Here is a 16,199-nt window from a genome sequence, read left to right as displayed (position 1 = left end):
GAACTGAACTGAACTGAACTGAACTGAAGGTTGGAGTGAATAAGTAAGTCATCATCAAACGAAAAAGTCAGTCTTCAAACAATTTAGGTGCAGTCTTTGAATAACAAGGTGGTTGGGATTGCCTGTTAGTCCTTGTATTATTTTAATCCAAAGTGAAGTGAAAGTCACTCAGTTGTGTCCAACTCTTTATGACCCTATGGATTCAAGTCCATGGAATTCTCCAGGCCAGAATACTAGAGTCGGTAGCCTTTCCCTTCTCTAGGGGATCTTCCCAACCCAGGGATCGAACCAGGGTCTCCTGAATTGCAGGCAGATTCTTTGCCAACTGAGCTATGAGGGAATCCAGAGTAAGGCGATATTTATTTTCCTGTTTTCAGTGAGAGACAGTAAGCAGGCGGGTCTGAATTTAAGTTATTTATCTTCACTTGAGAACTTGGTGCAAAACTCCTCTCACAGTTTCTTGCCAAGTCTGTGTTGTCAGTGAGGACTGGCCGTAGGATCTGCAGTGAAACTTAGTTGTTTATTTTGTGATGTTGGAAGCCAGAATCCTGGCGTGGATACCAAATACCTGATTCCTTATCATTCTGGTACCTTAGGAGAACCACATATTTCCGATTGTCTTCATTAGACATCTGTAGATAAGATAGTTCAGCATCAGTCACAGAAATCCTTGAGCCATTATAGTGTCTGACATTCTTTGAGTTAATCCCAGTTTCAAGGCACATGTTATAGTTATTCTTTGGTTATTCATTTCATAAATATAATCTAAGACTGGCATTAAAAACCAATGAGTTTTTTTTTTTCAATTTAACAATGGTAGAGTTAATTTAGAATTGTGTATAATGTCTTAATAGAAGAGAACTGAATTAAATATTCAAGCCTCTGTCATAGTGGCAGAAGCAAGAGGTAAAGTGAGTCTTTTTTATTTCCCCATTTCATTCATTATATTAAAAAAATATATTCATATATGCCCCATATGATATTTACATGGTGTTCTTCATTGTTTTCAGTGATCATTTTACATTGTTTTATTACCTGGAATTTACCTACTTTGACTCATTCTTCTTACTTTAAGAATAAATTAATTTAACTTTAATGATCAGAAAAGGCAAAAATGGTTATTTTAAATGACTAAAAAAATCATCTTTTTAAAAAACACAAGAGATTTCCTAGTTTATCTGAGTAAAATCTTGAAAGAGATTTTCAAAGTTAACCTTATATTTTTAGTGTTACAGAATTGTAATTTACTGATTAGATTAACCACATGACTTTCTTTGACCTTGACATTTTACTTTTGAATCATCAAAGTAAGAATGCAGTTTAGTATGAGGAAGTGTTTTAATACAATGGAAAGAATGCTGGCCTTGGAGTCACAATTTTACTTGCTATGTTTCTCTGGGCAAGTTATTTAATCTCTGTGAGCATTAGTGTCCTCATCTGTAAACGTATGTTGTTCATACTGACTTTGGAGCATTAGTTTGTTGATAAAAATAAATAATGTGTACAGTGCAACAGTATAAACATTATCGTATAACAGCATTTTAATAAATATACATGAAGATTTTAAAAAATTGATGACAAAATGCTGTTTTGTTTTGCTATCAAGTTAAAGCAAAAGTATTTTTGTTACTCATATTTGCACAGCAAGAACATTATCTGTTCTTGACATAGGTGCATACTGCAGTGCTTAGTTATAACAGAAGAGTTGACTGTAATTGCCATTCAGTTAGCCTATAGATTGGAACCACTGTTTTCCAAAAAAGAAAGTAGTGGCCTTATGTACAGTTTACCAGAAGACTTGTTAACTCATCTTCAAAGTATAGTCAGTAAAATCACTCATGCGGAGTGAGATAAGAAGCAGGAGCACAGAGGAGAATAGTCACTTATCATTGTTTATAGTGACATATTTTATTAATCACTTTAATCAAACAGATAGAAAAGTCAAGTTATGCCGATATGTTTCTAGAGTGAGGACCAGAAATATGGTTTGAGAGTGGGATACTCCATTGTTATTCAAAATGCAGGAAGTCAGATAAAATGTCAAGAGGAAGACAGATATTTTTAAAACATACACATGCATTCTATACACCTCTGCACAGTGACCATACAGAGACATCTTCTGATAGTTTCCTAGGTACAGGCCACAAGACCACTATACATACAGTTTTCTAATAAGATCCTTTGTATTATTTTTATAATTAATCTCCCTTATATGAGTAGCAAACCAGGGGTATCCATTATCATAGCAAATGCTGGTGTAGTGGTTCATCTGCTGGTGTGTTTTTTATTTGATGAAACATCTTGTGGTGGGTGGGGCTTTGATTTTATAAAAGTGAATGAAGCCAAGAGCAATGGAAATGCCTGGGAAACTGGTTCAAGGGCCAGACAAGTTCCAGGGTGGTAGCCTGAGTGGGGATTCGGGCCATTTTGACCTTCAGATTTTACCTCTGTGCTTCAATTTGAGGGCTTTTCTTAAGGCCAAATTGATTTCCAAAACATCCCAAGTGTGTAATTCTCCTGTGGTCTACAGACAGCCAGATCATCCAGGCCAAAGCTGTTCTTTCCTCCTTTAATATAAGAGTAGCCATATCTTACCTGTAGTTTTGGTTTTATCCATGGGGAGGTATTTTAAATTTGAACCAATTATAGCCTTTCAGCTAATTTCTCCAAGCATCACCGTTCTTATCTTCTTAGACACTTTAAATATATCCACTAGTACTTAACATTACTTTTCCTTACACAGATCCAGTGCCCCACTTGCCAATTCGTCTGGTGTTTTAAGTGCCACTCTCCTTGGCATGAAGGTGTTAACTGCAAGGAGTACAAAAAAGGAGACAAACTGTTGCGTCACTGGGCCAGCGAAATTGAGCATGGGCAGCGGAATGCCCAGAAGTGTCCAAAGTGCAAGGTGAGACCACCTTTAGGAGGAAGGGGGTCACTGAACAATAATATTTACAATGTTGAAGTGATTCTATGTGTATCTTTCCTAATGCAGGCATGGAGAAAAAGAATACTTGCTGTTTCATTTTAGAAGAGTAATTATATGGCTAAAAGGAAGATTTTATATAGAAAAAATATATAGTGTATATTTTTATTCACATGATATTTCAAAATTTAAATTTAAGCCTACATGTAGACTCCTTAAATTTTGAGGATGGGTCTTAAACTTCAAAATCCTTATTTTCCATTTAAAAATGGAAATTTATATACAGGAAAAAACTCATATGAAAAGTCTATAAAGTATTATTTCTAGTCTACATTAGCAAACTGTGTTATAATCACTTCTCAGTTAGGTAGGCTGTGAATCCTTGTAAGCCTTTGTTTGTTTCTCTCTGCCATTGCATATCATTTTAGGATCACATTAAACTGGCCGTTTCCTTTTTTAGACTGGTGAGGGAGAAACTAAAAGCTCAGGTCTTTATGGATCCCATTTTTCAATTTTCTTTTGATAATCATACAAATAATCAAGAGTTGGCAGGCATTTGAGCAGAGACCTAGATGTTGGATGTCAACTGTGCAGACAGCCAGGGAAAGGAATTTCTCCTGTAGAGAAATCAGCACATAAATCCAGCCAGAAAACTTTGGATTTGGTGCTTACCAGGCAGGGATCTGTTGAAGTTTTTCTCTTTCTAAAGCTCACTGCAGAAAATTATATGTGTATATATGTATATGTATACTCCACCATGTGTGGTTTTCAGTTTTTGCCAAATTTATTTTTGAAAATCATGTCTCAGTTCAGTTCAGTCAGTTCAGTGTAAACTGGGCCAGATTTTCTTTTAAGAATAATTTTGCCATTTCTTTCAGGAGAACTTAGCACCAAGGTAAAAGAAATTTGAATTATCAGAAAAAATTTAAAAATTAATCATGTGAACCCAACTTGAAGTAGTATAAGTATATTCTGAAGCTTATAGATGAAAAAATATATATGTATGCACAGATTGACTACACCAACATCATATACTAGTTTATACGTATATTAATAGTCAGTAAAGCATTGCCTAAAATGTCATGTTGTATTCTTAGTAACTGGAAGAAAATTTTGAAATAGTTTGCATGGCCTGGCCCTGTTAAAAGTGGTATCTATGGATGTCTGAGTTAAAAAGCTTCCTTTGTTTGTCTGTAGAAGGCAAATCCATCTACAGTTATCCCTTTGGTTTTAAGACTATTTCAGATTGCTGCATCGATTGCTCTGTACACTTATTTTTCACCCGTTGAAGAACAATGAGAGAATGAGGCCTTTCCCCCTTCCTCCTGCCTTTTCAGTTTATTCAGAGCTACTGCTCGCTTTCAAACTAAATAAAGGCCAGCAGGAGTTCGGGAGCCCTGTTTAAGTCATTCTACTTGACACTTTGCTCATAATACTGTATATTTCTCTCTGAAAAGCTGTGAAACAGTTCCCAGTTGGCCTGGCTGGCAGAATGTGTTCTCAGTGAAGAATACTGCAACATTTCATGTTAGGGATATTCTGAATGAGTTGAGGTAGTACATAAAAACATACATTTGTTACTGTAATCCTTTAATCTAACATTAAATGGACTCTGATTCATTGAAAGAAAAAGCACCCAGCTGTAATGAATTTACTGAATGCACTGATGGTTCGCCACAGTTTTAACAAATATAAACAGTTAAGAGAAAACATACATGCTGGTTTTCTTTTGAAATAATAGCTTAAAAGTTGAGGTTTTAAAAGGAATTACCTTTTGATTAGAAGGGAACGGGGCCAAGGAACCATGGAATGAGTTTACATTCATTCCGTGTGGAGCAGAGAACCCACTTTCTGGTGAGATTCAGGTTCCATGAAATTTGTGTCAGGTTACATCATATTTTATGATTTGTTTTGAATACAGATTGTTTTAGGGTTTTTTTAAGCCTGTGACTTTAAAATTTTGTATTTTCTTAATTCTGATTTTGTTGTTGTTGGGCCATAAAATTTTATTTTTGCCCATGAACCCTCTCTAAGAGTAGGAATCCACAGGGAGATATTACTCAGTGAATTAATACTTTTTTTTAATGGGCCAAGGCTTTATTTTCCTAAATACTCTTTTATGATTTATAAGTAAAAAAGGAAGATGCTAGGAGCTTATGAAAAAAAATTTTCAGATAGTGCTTCCAGGTGAACAAAACGATTATCATATATTTTTATATAAATATGTTTTTATTAATGATAATCAAATGTGTTTAAAATTTTGTTGGGACCAAAGTATATTTATGTACCCTGCATGGGTATATTAGATTGATCCATAATTATAATAATTATTTTGATTTTTAAGTGATTTTTTTTTTCATAAAATCATGTAACATATGATAGAAATTCGGAAAATAGAGAAAAAGAATTCACCACTCTAATATACTCACTATTAACATATCAGTGTCTTGTTGCTCTTTGATCTTTTCCCTATTTAAGTAACTTAAAAAAAAGGTAATATGGGGATAATTTGATATCCCGTATTTCTTCCATTTAACTTTTCAAACCATTCTTAAGTTACTAAGTGATTTTATAGCATGTATTAAGTGAAAGAAAGTGAAAGTGTTAGTTGTTCAGTCATGTCCAACTCTTTGCAACTCGTGGACTGTAGCCTGCCAAGCTCCTCTGTCCATGGAATTCTCCAGGCAAGAATACTGAAGTGGGTTCCCATTCCCTTCTCAAGGGGATCTTCCCGACCCAGGGATCAAATCCAGGTCTTCTGCATTGCAGGCAGATTCTTTACCATCTGAGCCACCAGGGAAGCACAACATTTATTAACTATGTAATATTTGCTTAAATATCCTCCACCTATTAGATACCAAAACTGGTTTTGTTTGGGATTGGAATTCTTTAAAAATATATCCCTATATTATAATTTGTTAATGATACTCATCTGGGATATATATTTTTCCATATTTTAGACCTTTGCTGAAGATAGAATCACTAGGTTAAAAGGATATCAATATATTCAATATTTAGTACATATTGCCAATTTGTTTTCTAAAAAGATTGAAACAATTTATCACCAGAATAGCTTAAAAAACTATTGCTGTATGATCATTTCTTATTATTTAGCATTTCAAGTATTTTTAAATGCTTATTTAATAATTTAAAAATACTTTGTTCTTATATTTTGAATTGAGTATATTTTTTAAAATATGTACTTTAAAAGAGAGCTGGACACATTTTCAGTCCCTTTTTACCCAATACTTTGGGGCAAGCCAGTATAAAGCCAGCAGGAAGTTAAAATAAAGAAACAATTATATTAAAAATGTATATATAAAGTAAGTATCATCTCTTCAAAAATATTTCTTAAATATTGTAAACTGTTAATGTTATTAAAAATGGGTGATAAATTCATACATGTCTATTACACCATTATCTTTAATTTTTAAATGTTGAAAATTGTTCATGATTAAAAGTAAATAAAACCTAACAAGGGAACAGAAGGACTTTAACATCAGATTTCTGGAGCTGCTTAGACGTCTATATTTGCCCCTGCAATCTCTAAGGATGTGACTGTTGCATTTTCATTTTTATCCTCACATAAAAGTTAAACTTTGAATACTTGGTTTACTTAATCGAAGTTTGGTTACTATTTCTCAAAATGGTTAGCTTTTTTAAATTGGAAAATTTAAACATCCCTGCTGCAAATTACCTTCTTCCTTAATGTCAGATAAGAGAAATATTTATGTAAACATTTATATAATGTGGAAGAAATACAGTCATAGCCAACAAGATGACAGGCAGCTGACCACTTGAATTTTTCTCTTACATAAATAACCACATATCACTATTTAGAACATTTTACAAAGCACTGAAGAGAGAATTAATTAGAAAGTTATACACTTCATAGGCTAAGATTTAAGTAATGTGATTTATGAATTAAGGGTAATTAAGTCATTTATTTTATTTCAGTTCAGTTCAGTCACTCAGTTTTGTCTGACTCTTTGCGACCCCATGGACTGCAGCATGCTAGGCCTCCCTGTCCATCACCAACTCCCAGAGTTCACCCAAACTCATGTCCATTGAGTCGGTGATGCCATCCAACCATCTTATCCTCTGTCGTCCCCTTCTCCTCTTGCCCTCAATGTTTCACAGCATCAGAGTCTTTTCCAGTGAGTCAGCTCTTCACATCAGGTGGCCAAAGTATTGGAGTTTCAGCTTCAACATCAGTCCTTCCAGTGAACACTCAGGACTGATCTCCTTTAGGATGGACTGGTTGGATCTCCATGCAGTCCAAGGGACTCTCAAGAGTCTTCTCCAACACCAAAAAGCATCAGTTTTTTGGCGTTGAGCTTTCTTTATAGTCCAACTCTCAAATCTATATATGACTAATGGAAAAACCATAGCCTTGACTAGATGGACTTTTGATGGCAAAGCAATGTCTCCGTTTTTTAATATGCTATCTAGGTTGGTCATAACTTTCCTTCCAAGAAGTAAGCGTCTTTTAATTTCATGGCTGCAGTCACCATCTGCAGTGATTTTGAAGCCCCCCAAAGTAAAGTCAGCCACTGTTTCCACTGTTTCCCCATCTATTTCCCATGAAGTGATGGGACCAGATGCCATGATATTCGTTTTCTGAATGTTGAGCTTTAAGCCAACTTTGTCACTCTCCTCTTTCACTTTCATCAAGAGGCTCTTTAGTTCTTCTTCACTTTCTGCCATAAGGATGGTATCATCTGCATATCTGAGGTTATTGATATTTCTCCTGTCATACTTGATTCCTGCTTCAAGATGATGTACTCTGTACTCTTGATTCCAGTTTCTCATGATGTACTCTGCATATAAGTTACATAAGCAGAGTGACAATATACAGCCTTGATGTACTCCTTTCCCTATTTGGAACCAGTCTGTTGTTTCATGTCCAGTTCTAACTGTTGCTTCCTGACCTGCATACAAGTTTCTCAAGAGGCAGGTCAGGTGGTCTGGTATTCCCATCTCTTTCAGAATTTTCCACAGTTTATTGTGATCCACACTGTCAAGGCTTTGGCATAGTCAATAAAGCAGAAATAGATGTTTTTGCACAGAGTCGGACATGACTGAAGTGACTTAGCAGCAGCAGCAGCAGATGTTTTTCTGGAACTCTCTTGCTTTTTCCATGATCCAGCGGATGTTGGCAATTTGATCTCTCATTCCTCTGCCTTTTCTAAAACCAGCTTGAACATCTGGAAGTTCACAGTTCACATATTGCTGAAGCCTTGCTTGGAGAATTTTGAGCATTACTTTGCTAGCGTGTGAGATGAGTGCAATTGTGCGGTAGTTTGAGCATTCTTTGGCATTGCCTTTCTTTGGGATTGGAATGAAAACTGACCTTTTCCAGTCCTGTGGCTGCTGCTGAGTTTTCCAGATTTGCTGGCATATTGAGTGCAGCACTTTCACAGCATCATCTTTTAGGATTTGAAATAGCTCAACTGGAATTCCATCACCTCCACTAGCTTTGTTCATAGTGATGCTTTCTAAGGCCCACTTGACTTCACATTCCAGGATGTCTGGCTCTAGATGAGTGATCACACCATCGTGATTATCTGGGTCATGAAGATCTTTTTTGTACAGTTCTTCCGTGTATTCTTGCCACCTCATTTTAATATCTTCTGCTTCTGTTAGGTCCAAACCATTTCTGTCCTTTATCGAGCCCATCTTTGCATGAAATGTTCCCTTGGTATCTCTAATTTTCTTGAAGAGATCTCTAGTCTTTCACATTCTATTATTTTCCTCTGTTTCTTTGCGCTGATCACTGAGAAAGGCTTTCTTATCTCTCCTTGCTATTTTTTGGAACTCTGCATTCAAATGGGTATATCTTTCCTTTTCTCCTTTGCTTTTCGCTTCTCTTTTCTTAGCTATTTGTAAGGCCTCCTCAGACAGCCATTTTGCTTTTTTGCGTTTCTTTTTCTTGGGGATGGTCTTGATCCCTGTCTCTTATACAATGTCACGCACCTCCATCCATAGTTCAACAGGCACTCTATCAGATCCAGTCCCTTAAATCTGTTTCTCACTTCCACTGTATAATCATAAAGGATTTGATTTAGGTCATACCTGAATGCTCAGTGGTTTTCCCCACTTTCTTCAATTTAAGTCTGAAATTGGCAATAAGGAGTTCATGATCCGAGCCATAGTCCGCTCCCGGTCTTGTTTTTGCTGACTGTATAGAGCTTCTCCATCTTTGGCTACAAAGAATGTAATCAGTCTGATTTCGGTGTTGGCCATCTGGTGATGTCCATGTGTAGAGTCTTCTCTTGTTTGTTATTTCAGTGTCAACATATTTCCTATTTGTAGGAGGCAGGACACTTCTCTCTCTTGTTTTTTTTTAAAGAAATGCCAAGACATGAACAGGGAGCGCTGAGTTCTAATATGCCATCTTGTTTTATTCATAAAATGCATTGGCATAGAGTGCTCTGTCTTTCTTTGTGGTGTTTGCACAACAATAATGCTAGCAATACTATCTACAGGTACTGATATTCATTACATATTACTCTCCATTGTCGTTATACAGTTTTATTAGTTATCTCATCAAATCCTCACATGTGATACTAAGATGCTAAGTTCCAGTGTGCCATCTAGCTCTTAATTATTAAATGCTTTTTGATGACACTAAGATGTTTCACAGGAAGAGAAGGGGGTGGCAGAGGATGAGATGGTTGGATGGCATCATTGACTCAGTGAACATGAGTTTGAGCAAACTCCAGGAGATAGTGAAGGACAGGGAAGCCTGACATGCTGCAGTTCATGGAGTCACAAAGAGTTGAATGCGACTTAGTGATGGAACAATAGCATCAAATTTCAAATTAATAGGTACCATGGCATTAAAAGACAATAATAATAAAATGATAGGTTCAATAGTATGTGAGTTACATTTATGTCTCATTTAAATCTCTAAGGAAAGTTGTGAGAAAGATACAGAAACAGCCTCAGAGAGGCTAAGTAACTGGCCGAAAAGGCAGACAGAGAATAGTGAATTATATTCATCCATAATTTATTATGAATTTCAAATTAACGAAATTTACTTTTCAAGGATATTTCCCTTCAGATATTTTATTCTCTTAAATCCTATAAAAGGCTGCTCTGGGAAAAAAATGTATTTATTCATGGAAATGATTAATTTCCTCCTGTTCATATCAAATTAGCACACATCTCTGTCTATGAGTTCTTATATCTGAGCTACAGCTGTGTAGCTTATGGTTGCTAAGGAAAGAATTTAGAATATTAATGTTGGATTTTTTTAGATAATCCTGCAGTTCTCTGGCACTTCACGTGCCGCTGCAAAAGTATGCTCAGGGGCTGGTGACTGCTTTTAGATGGTGCCTGTTATAGAGGATAAAATAGCTTTTCCTTGACCACTGGTCACCCACTTTAGCCCTCCAGATTGCTTGACATCACTACGTTTGATTCAGTAGTCATCACTGCTACTGTTTTCTTGAAGTGCCAAAATCTAGACATTAGTTGTGAGAAGAGCCTGATTGTTTGGTGGCAGATGTTTTCTAGGATATAAACTGTATTGCATCCATGACCCATTTTTTATGACTAATAACTTTGATGTTGATTAGCTGCCCGAGATTAAATGTATAATGTTAGTACATACAGCATTTCATTGAAATCAGTATATTGTCTTAATTTTAATATGCGACGGTTTAGTTGCTAAGTCGTATCTGACTCTTGCAACCCCATGGACTGTAGCCCGCCAGGCTCCTCTGTCCATGGGATTCTCCAGGCAAGAATACTGGAGTGGGTTGCCATTTCCTTCTCCAGGGGATCTTCCTGACCCAGGAATCAAACCCAGGTCTCCTGAATTGCAGGCAGGCTCTTTCCTGACTGAGCTACGAGGGAATCCCCATTTTAAAAAAATATAGAATAATAAATAAATATATATAAACAAAATAATATAGAATATCAGATATTCTATATTCACCTGTTGTTATTCTTATAGAATAGTAGAATAGAATAACAATAAGTGAATATTTCAACATGTAAATGTTCAGGTACCATGGCATTAAAAGACAAGAAGCATCAATCAGATTTTTGAACCCATTTAAAATGGGTTCACAAATTTGGATTTAAGAAACCATGAAGGAAAGCTTAAATATTATCAATACCTATCCTTTTATTTGAAGACAATATAGTATATTTATATGTATGTATCTATGCTTATACATATATGTGTATATACATATGAATACATGTGATTATATTGCTAGAAAATTCAGGATACATTAAAACCACACATACATCTTTGAAACATATATTAAATGGAGTTAGAGTCTAAATCAAGCAATCTTTCTCAGTTTATTCTGTAGTTATATAGTAATTAGACAATTATCTATTAAAACCATACAAACAATATTTTGTGTTTATATGTAAGATGAAGTTAGGTTCCGTGTTCATATATTTATAAATACACTCTCTTATAGTCTAGTGTATTAGAAAGTAATATGGATGGAACTTAATCCTCTTCTGAGCAAAATGTCTGAAACATTGAAGAACAACCTAAAACGCCAGCATCAGCCACCTTTGTGACTGCCAAACATCTCCTTACCAAAGAAATTCTGAAACATCTCCAAGGCGCTGAGAGTCCATGTGGAGAGCCTCTGATAGAGATGCGGGCTTCTGAGAGGGTTTCTAGTGAGCTGTGTGGGCACGGGAGAGTGGGGTAAAAATCTGCCCATTTTCTGTGTGGATACCAACGGGGCCAGTTTTTCTAAAGGATTTAAAACTTTCTCTGATGGTTCATTTCCTTTCCTTTTCATTTCATTTCCAGCTTTAAAAACTGCTCTTTATTTCTGCAGTCAACTCAACTTGGAATTGCAGACAGGGTGCACGTTTTGCTGGTAGCAGCAGTCAGTAGGCAAACAGTTTGGAGAGGTACGAGGAAAGATGTGCATCCAGAGGAATACACGGCATCTTCACCTGCTTGCCTGCATGGACTTCTCCAACATAGACCCTCTGCTGTCCCCACGATGGGCCTTCTCATAGTCTCTCCATCTCAGTGAACGGCAGCACCAGCCTTCCAGCTGCTCAAGTCAAGAATCTGACCTCATTCTCTCACACCCCACGTACCATCAGTCATCAACTTCTGTAGATCATGCCATCAAAATACATTCAGAATTTGACTAAATCTCAGCACCCCCACTGTCACTAATCTGGTTCAGGACACCAACATCTTTTCCTCTCGAAGGCTTTTGCCACAACCTCCTGATGGTTTCTTACTCTTCACAGTGTCTTAACCCAGCAGCCAGAAGGAGCCTGTTTAAACATAAGGAAGATTACATACTCCCTGCTCAAAATCCTCCATGTCTCCCTTCTCACACAGAGCAAAAGCTAGTCCTTACAGTGACTATAAGACACATCACACTCTGCTCACACGTCCACCCCATTATCCCTCTGACCTCATTTTCCACTTCCTTCGCCCTCCACCAGCCACCTTGCCCTCCTTGCTATGCTTCAGAAGGACCAGGCGTGTTCCCTTCTCAGGGTCTCCATACCTGTTCTTCCTTTTGCATTCCCCAGATACCTACACACCCAGCTCTCTCCCTTCATGTCTTCGAACAAAATTCAGCTTCTCAGTAATCACTTTCTCCTACCTTATGCCCTTTATAGGCTTTTTTTTTTTTTTTTCTCCATAGCACCATAGTGCTATCACTATTTAAAATAGTGGATATATTTTGCATCTTGAGAGCAGGGGTTTTGATCTGTTTTTATCCTTGAGATACCTTGAACATTTAAAAGCAATGCTGGGCACTGTTCAGGACTGAATGGACAGTTGATGAATGAATGTATGTCATTTTACTTTACTCCTTACATGCACTTTTAGTGAGACTCCATCACGGGCTCTGTACAACATGGTTGTTTTTCTTATGAAACCCACATAAGGGAACACACAGAGGTTACGCAGGAAGATGACAAAACACTGTTGCACTTCAGTAGGGCTTTGCATAGAGTATTATAGATGAGTTCATGGTAAAGGGGGTATCTCCATTCATCTTGCAGAAACCAGGGAGAGCTACGTTATTGAGAATTCCTGGGTGGGTTTTGACGTAATGAAAGGTATCCAGGGGTGAGAGTATAACACTTAAAGCACAGGACACAGGGCCAGGAAATGAGTGTTGTGTAGTGGAGCCACAAGTATTTTGTGGTTCCTTTAGAGTAAGGTTCACAGAAGGAAGTGGTGAAAGGTGGGGGTAACAGATACAAACAGAAGCCTGGGCCTTGCATGCAATGTTAAGAAATTTGGATTTCATCCTCCAGACTGAAAGTTGTAAACAAGGGAATGGTGTGGTATCCAATTTATATCAGTATTTTAGGTTGGTTGCTGTTGATCATGTGAAGGTAGTTGTAGACTTCTAGAAGGAAATGATGATTGTATGAGCTAAGGTAATAGTCAGAGGCTGGAGAAGAGGAGAAGGGCTCGATAAATATCCTGGGGCTGAAACTGTCTGATCTTGATAGATAGCTGGAAGTGAGAAGAGGATAATAACTAGATATTTAGCTTACGTATCTAAATGGATGGTGATGATACCATAGAAAGTGCAAGTGTTAGCTGCTCAGTCATGTCTGACTCCGTGACCCCATAGACTGTAGCCTGCCAGGCTCCTCTGTCCATGGGATTTTCCAGGCAAGAATACTGGAGTGGGTTGCCATTCCCTTCTCCAGAGGACCTTCCTGACCAAGAGATTGAGCCCGGGTCTCCTGCATCACAGGCAAATTCTTTACCATCTGGATCATGGTACCCAGATATCATAAACTGAGATAAAGTTACTGAGATAGAGTTACTTTTGTTGTTGGGCTAGGGAACCTTGCAGGGATTATGAGTTTGGTTTTGCTTATTTGACTTGGAGATGGCTGTAAGGCATACAGGTGTATATGACCCCCAAACAGTTGCTGTATGACTCTGCAGCTCAGGAGCGAGTTCTGCAGTGGTGATTTAAGAATGAAATCCAGTGGAGAGAAGTTGAGGCCATTTGAGTATGGAAGAGACTACACAAAGAGTGTATGCAAAGTGGTGATTCATGGATGGAATTAAGAGATAAGTGAAGGAATAGGAACCTAAGAGAGATAGGAGCATCTGGGAAAGAAAAAAGGTGTCATTGAAGCAAAAGTACATCAAAGGTCAGAGGGAAGTAGTGCCCAACTGATTAAATGACACTGAGAAATACAATAATGTAAGAATTAAAAATGTATTCATTGGATTTGGCGATTAGAGGGCATGGATAGTACTCACTTGTTCTTTTAATAAATAAGGCATATTGAGAACAGGCTATGTGACAGGGTCTGTGCAGCTGCCTCTAATAAAATAACAAACAAGATGTGTGTGATATGGACCCTTTCAGACCTTATCAACTGGGAGAGTAGAGAGTTTGAGCAGAGAGATACATATAAGTAACGAGGTTTACAATAGAGACTGAGAAATACTGTGATAGGGCTGGTATAGGTTGCTTCTCATTTTATGGATGATGATGTTGTTCAGTCGCTCAGTTGTGTCCGACTCTTTGCGACTGCATGGATTGCAGCATGCCAAGCTTCTCTGTCCTTCACTATCTTCCGAAGTTTGTTCAAATTCATGTCCACTGAGGCGGCGACGTTATCTAATCATCTCACTTCATGTATCATTTCATGGATACAGTGCCCTGAATACACTGTTCTGGGAATGGTCTCCCGACCTCTGAGTCTTCTTAACTGGTGAACTTCACTTGTTCTTCCTTTCTCAAATCAACGGACACTTCCTCAGACAAGCCTGTTCTGACCCTTAGATCAGATCAAGCTCCTTCTGTCAAGTACTCTTCATCCCTGCTCCTTCATAGCATTTATCATAGCTTATGAGTCTCTATTTATTTGTACGATTTATCACGTCCATCAGTTGGACCATAAAGAAGGCAGAGTGCCAAAGAATCGATGCCTTCGAACTAATACTGGAGAAGACTCCTGAGAGTCCCTTGGACAGCATGGAGATCAAACCAGTCAATCCTAAAGGAAATCTACCTTGAATATTCATTGGAAGGACTGATGCTAAACCTAGACTCCAATATTTTGGTCACCTGATGCGAACAGCTGACTCATTGAAAAAGTCCCTGATGCTGGGAAACATTGAGGGCAGGAGAAGAGGGCATCAGAGGATGAGATGGCTGGATGGCATCACCAATGAACATGAACTTGGGCAAACTTTAGGAGATAGTGAGGGACAGGAAGGCCTGTCGTGCTGCAGTCCATGGGGTCGAAAAGAGCTGGGCATGACTGGGTGACTGAACAACAGCAACAGCATCAATACGTTAGACTAAAAGCTCCTTAAGGGCAGAAGCCATGTTGGCTTTTATCAGTGAGCAAATAAATATTTATTGAATTAATGGAGGAATAACTATTTCCTGGAGAAACACAGTTGATCTGGATGTTTCAGTAACATGGGATTGCAGTCGACTGGGGAAGAATTAAGAAATGAGTAAGAAAAGCAATGAGAATAGATTCTTCTTTTAAGAAGCTTAGTTAAAATGGAAAGGTGAGGGTAATCATTGGCTAGAAGGTCATGTGGAATTAAAGGAAGGATTTATTAGGATGGGGAGACTTGCGAACTATCAGCAGGCTAAGTGGTGCACAGCCACAGAAGGGAAGGGGTAAAGATGAATGAGAAGGAGGGGAAAACAGACATCTGGAAATTTCTGAGGACATGGGTTATGGAATCAAGGGAAGTATGGTCAAGAAGAAGGAAGAAACTTAGGGGCTAATTTGTAGTACAGTTCTACTCTGAGGAATAAGAACTGGACAGTCTTCTCACTCTTCTTCAAAGAATGTGTCATCATAAATCAATCATAAGACTGAATTGTATATGAAATTCTCTATAAGAAAGAAAACCAGTACATTCAGTTCAGTTCAGTCGCTCAGTCACGTCTGACTCTTTGCGACCCCATGGACTGCAGCACGCCAGGCCTCCCTGTCCATCACCCGGAGTTCATGCAAACTCATATCCATTGAGTCGGTGATGCCATCCAGCCATCTCATCCTCTGACGTCCCCTTCTCCTCCTGCCTTCAATCTTTCCCAGCATCAGGGTCTTTTCCAGTGAGTCAGCTCTTCGCATCAGATGGCCAAAGTACATTACATTAGAGAACAATTGAGGTTAGAGTATGGCTTTAAAAAACTAACATAGCAGGAGACGCCAAACAATTTTGAAATTAACATCTTATTTTATTTTTTACAGAATAGTTTACCAGAATAGAGGCGACTAGAGCTGACACTACAGGATTCCTGCTGCT

The 16,199-nt window shown here is 37.8% G+C and overlaps 1 protein-coding gene across 2 annotated transcripts in view; it reads left to right on the top strand.

The window, feature by feature from the left end:
* Positions 1-16,199, top strand: part of RNF217 (ring finger protein 217) — a 125,978-nt gene that overhangs the window by 89,846 nt on the left and 19,933 nt on the right. For both annotated transcript variants that reach the window (XM_068985362.1, XM_068985361.1), the window contains exon 3: positions 2,744-2,908. In XM_068985362.1, coding sequence (XP_068841463.1) covers positions 2,744-2,908 — 165 coding nt within the window. The remainder of the gene's footprint in view (positions 1-2,743; positions 2,909-16,199) is intronic.

This window comes from Capricornis sumatraensis, chromosome 13, assembly GCF_032405125.1.
Source record: "Capricornis sumatraensis isolate serow.1 chromosome 13, serow.2, whole genome shotgun sequence".
Classification (NCBI taxonomy): domain Eukaryota; kingdom Metazoa; phylum Chordata; class Mammalia; order Artiodactyla; family Bovidae; genus Capricornis; species Capricornis sumatraensis.
Note: the sequence above shows the minus strand (reverse complement) of the source record. Positions and strands in the feature narration are given on the sequence as shown.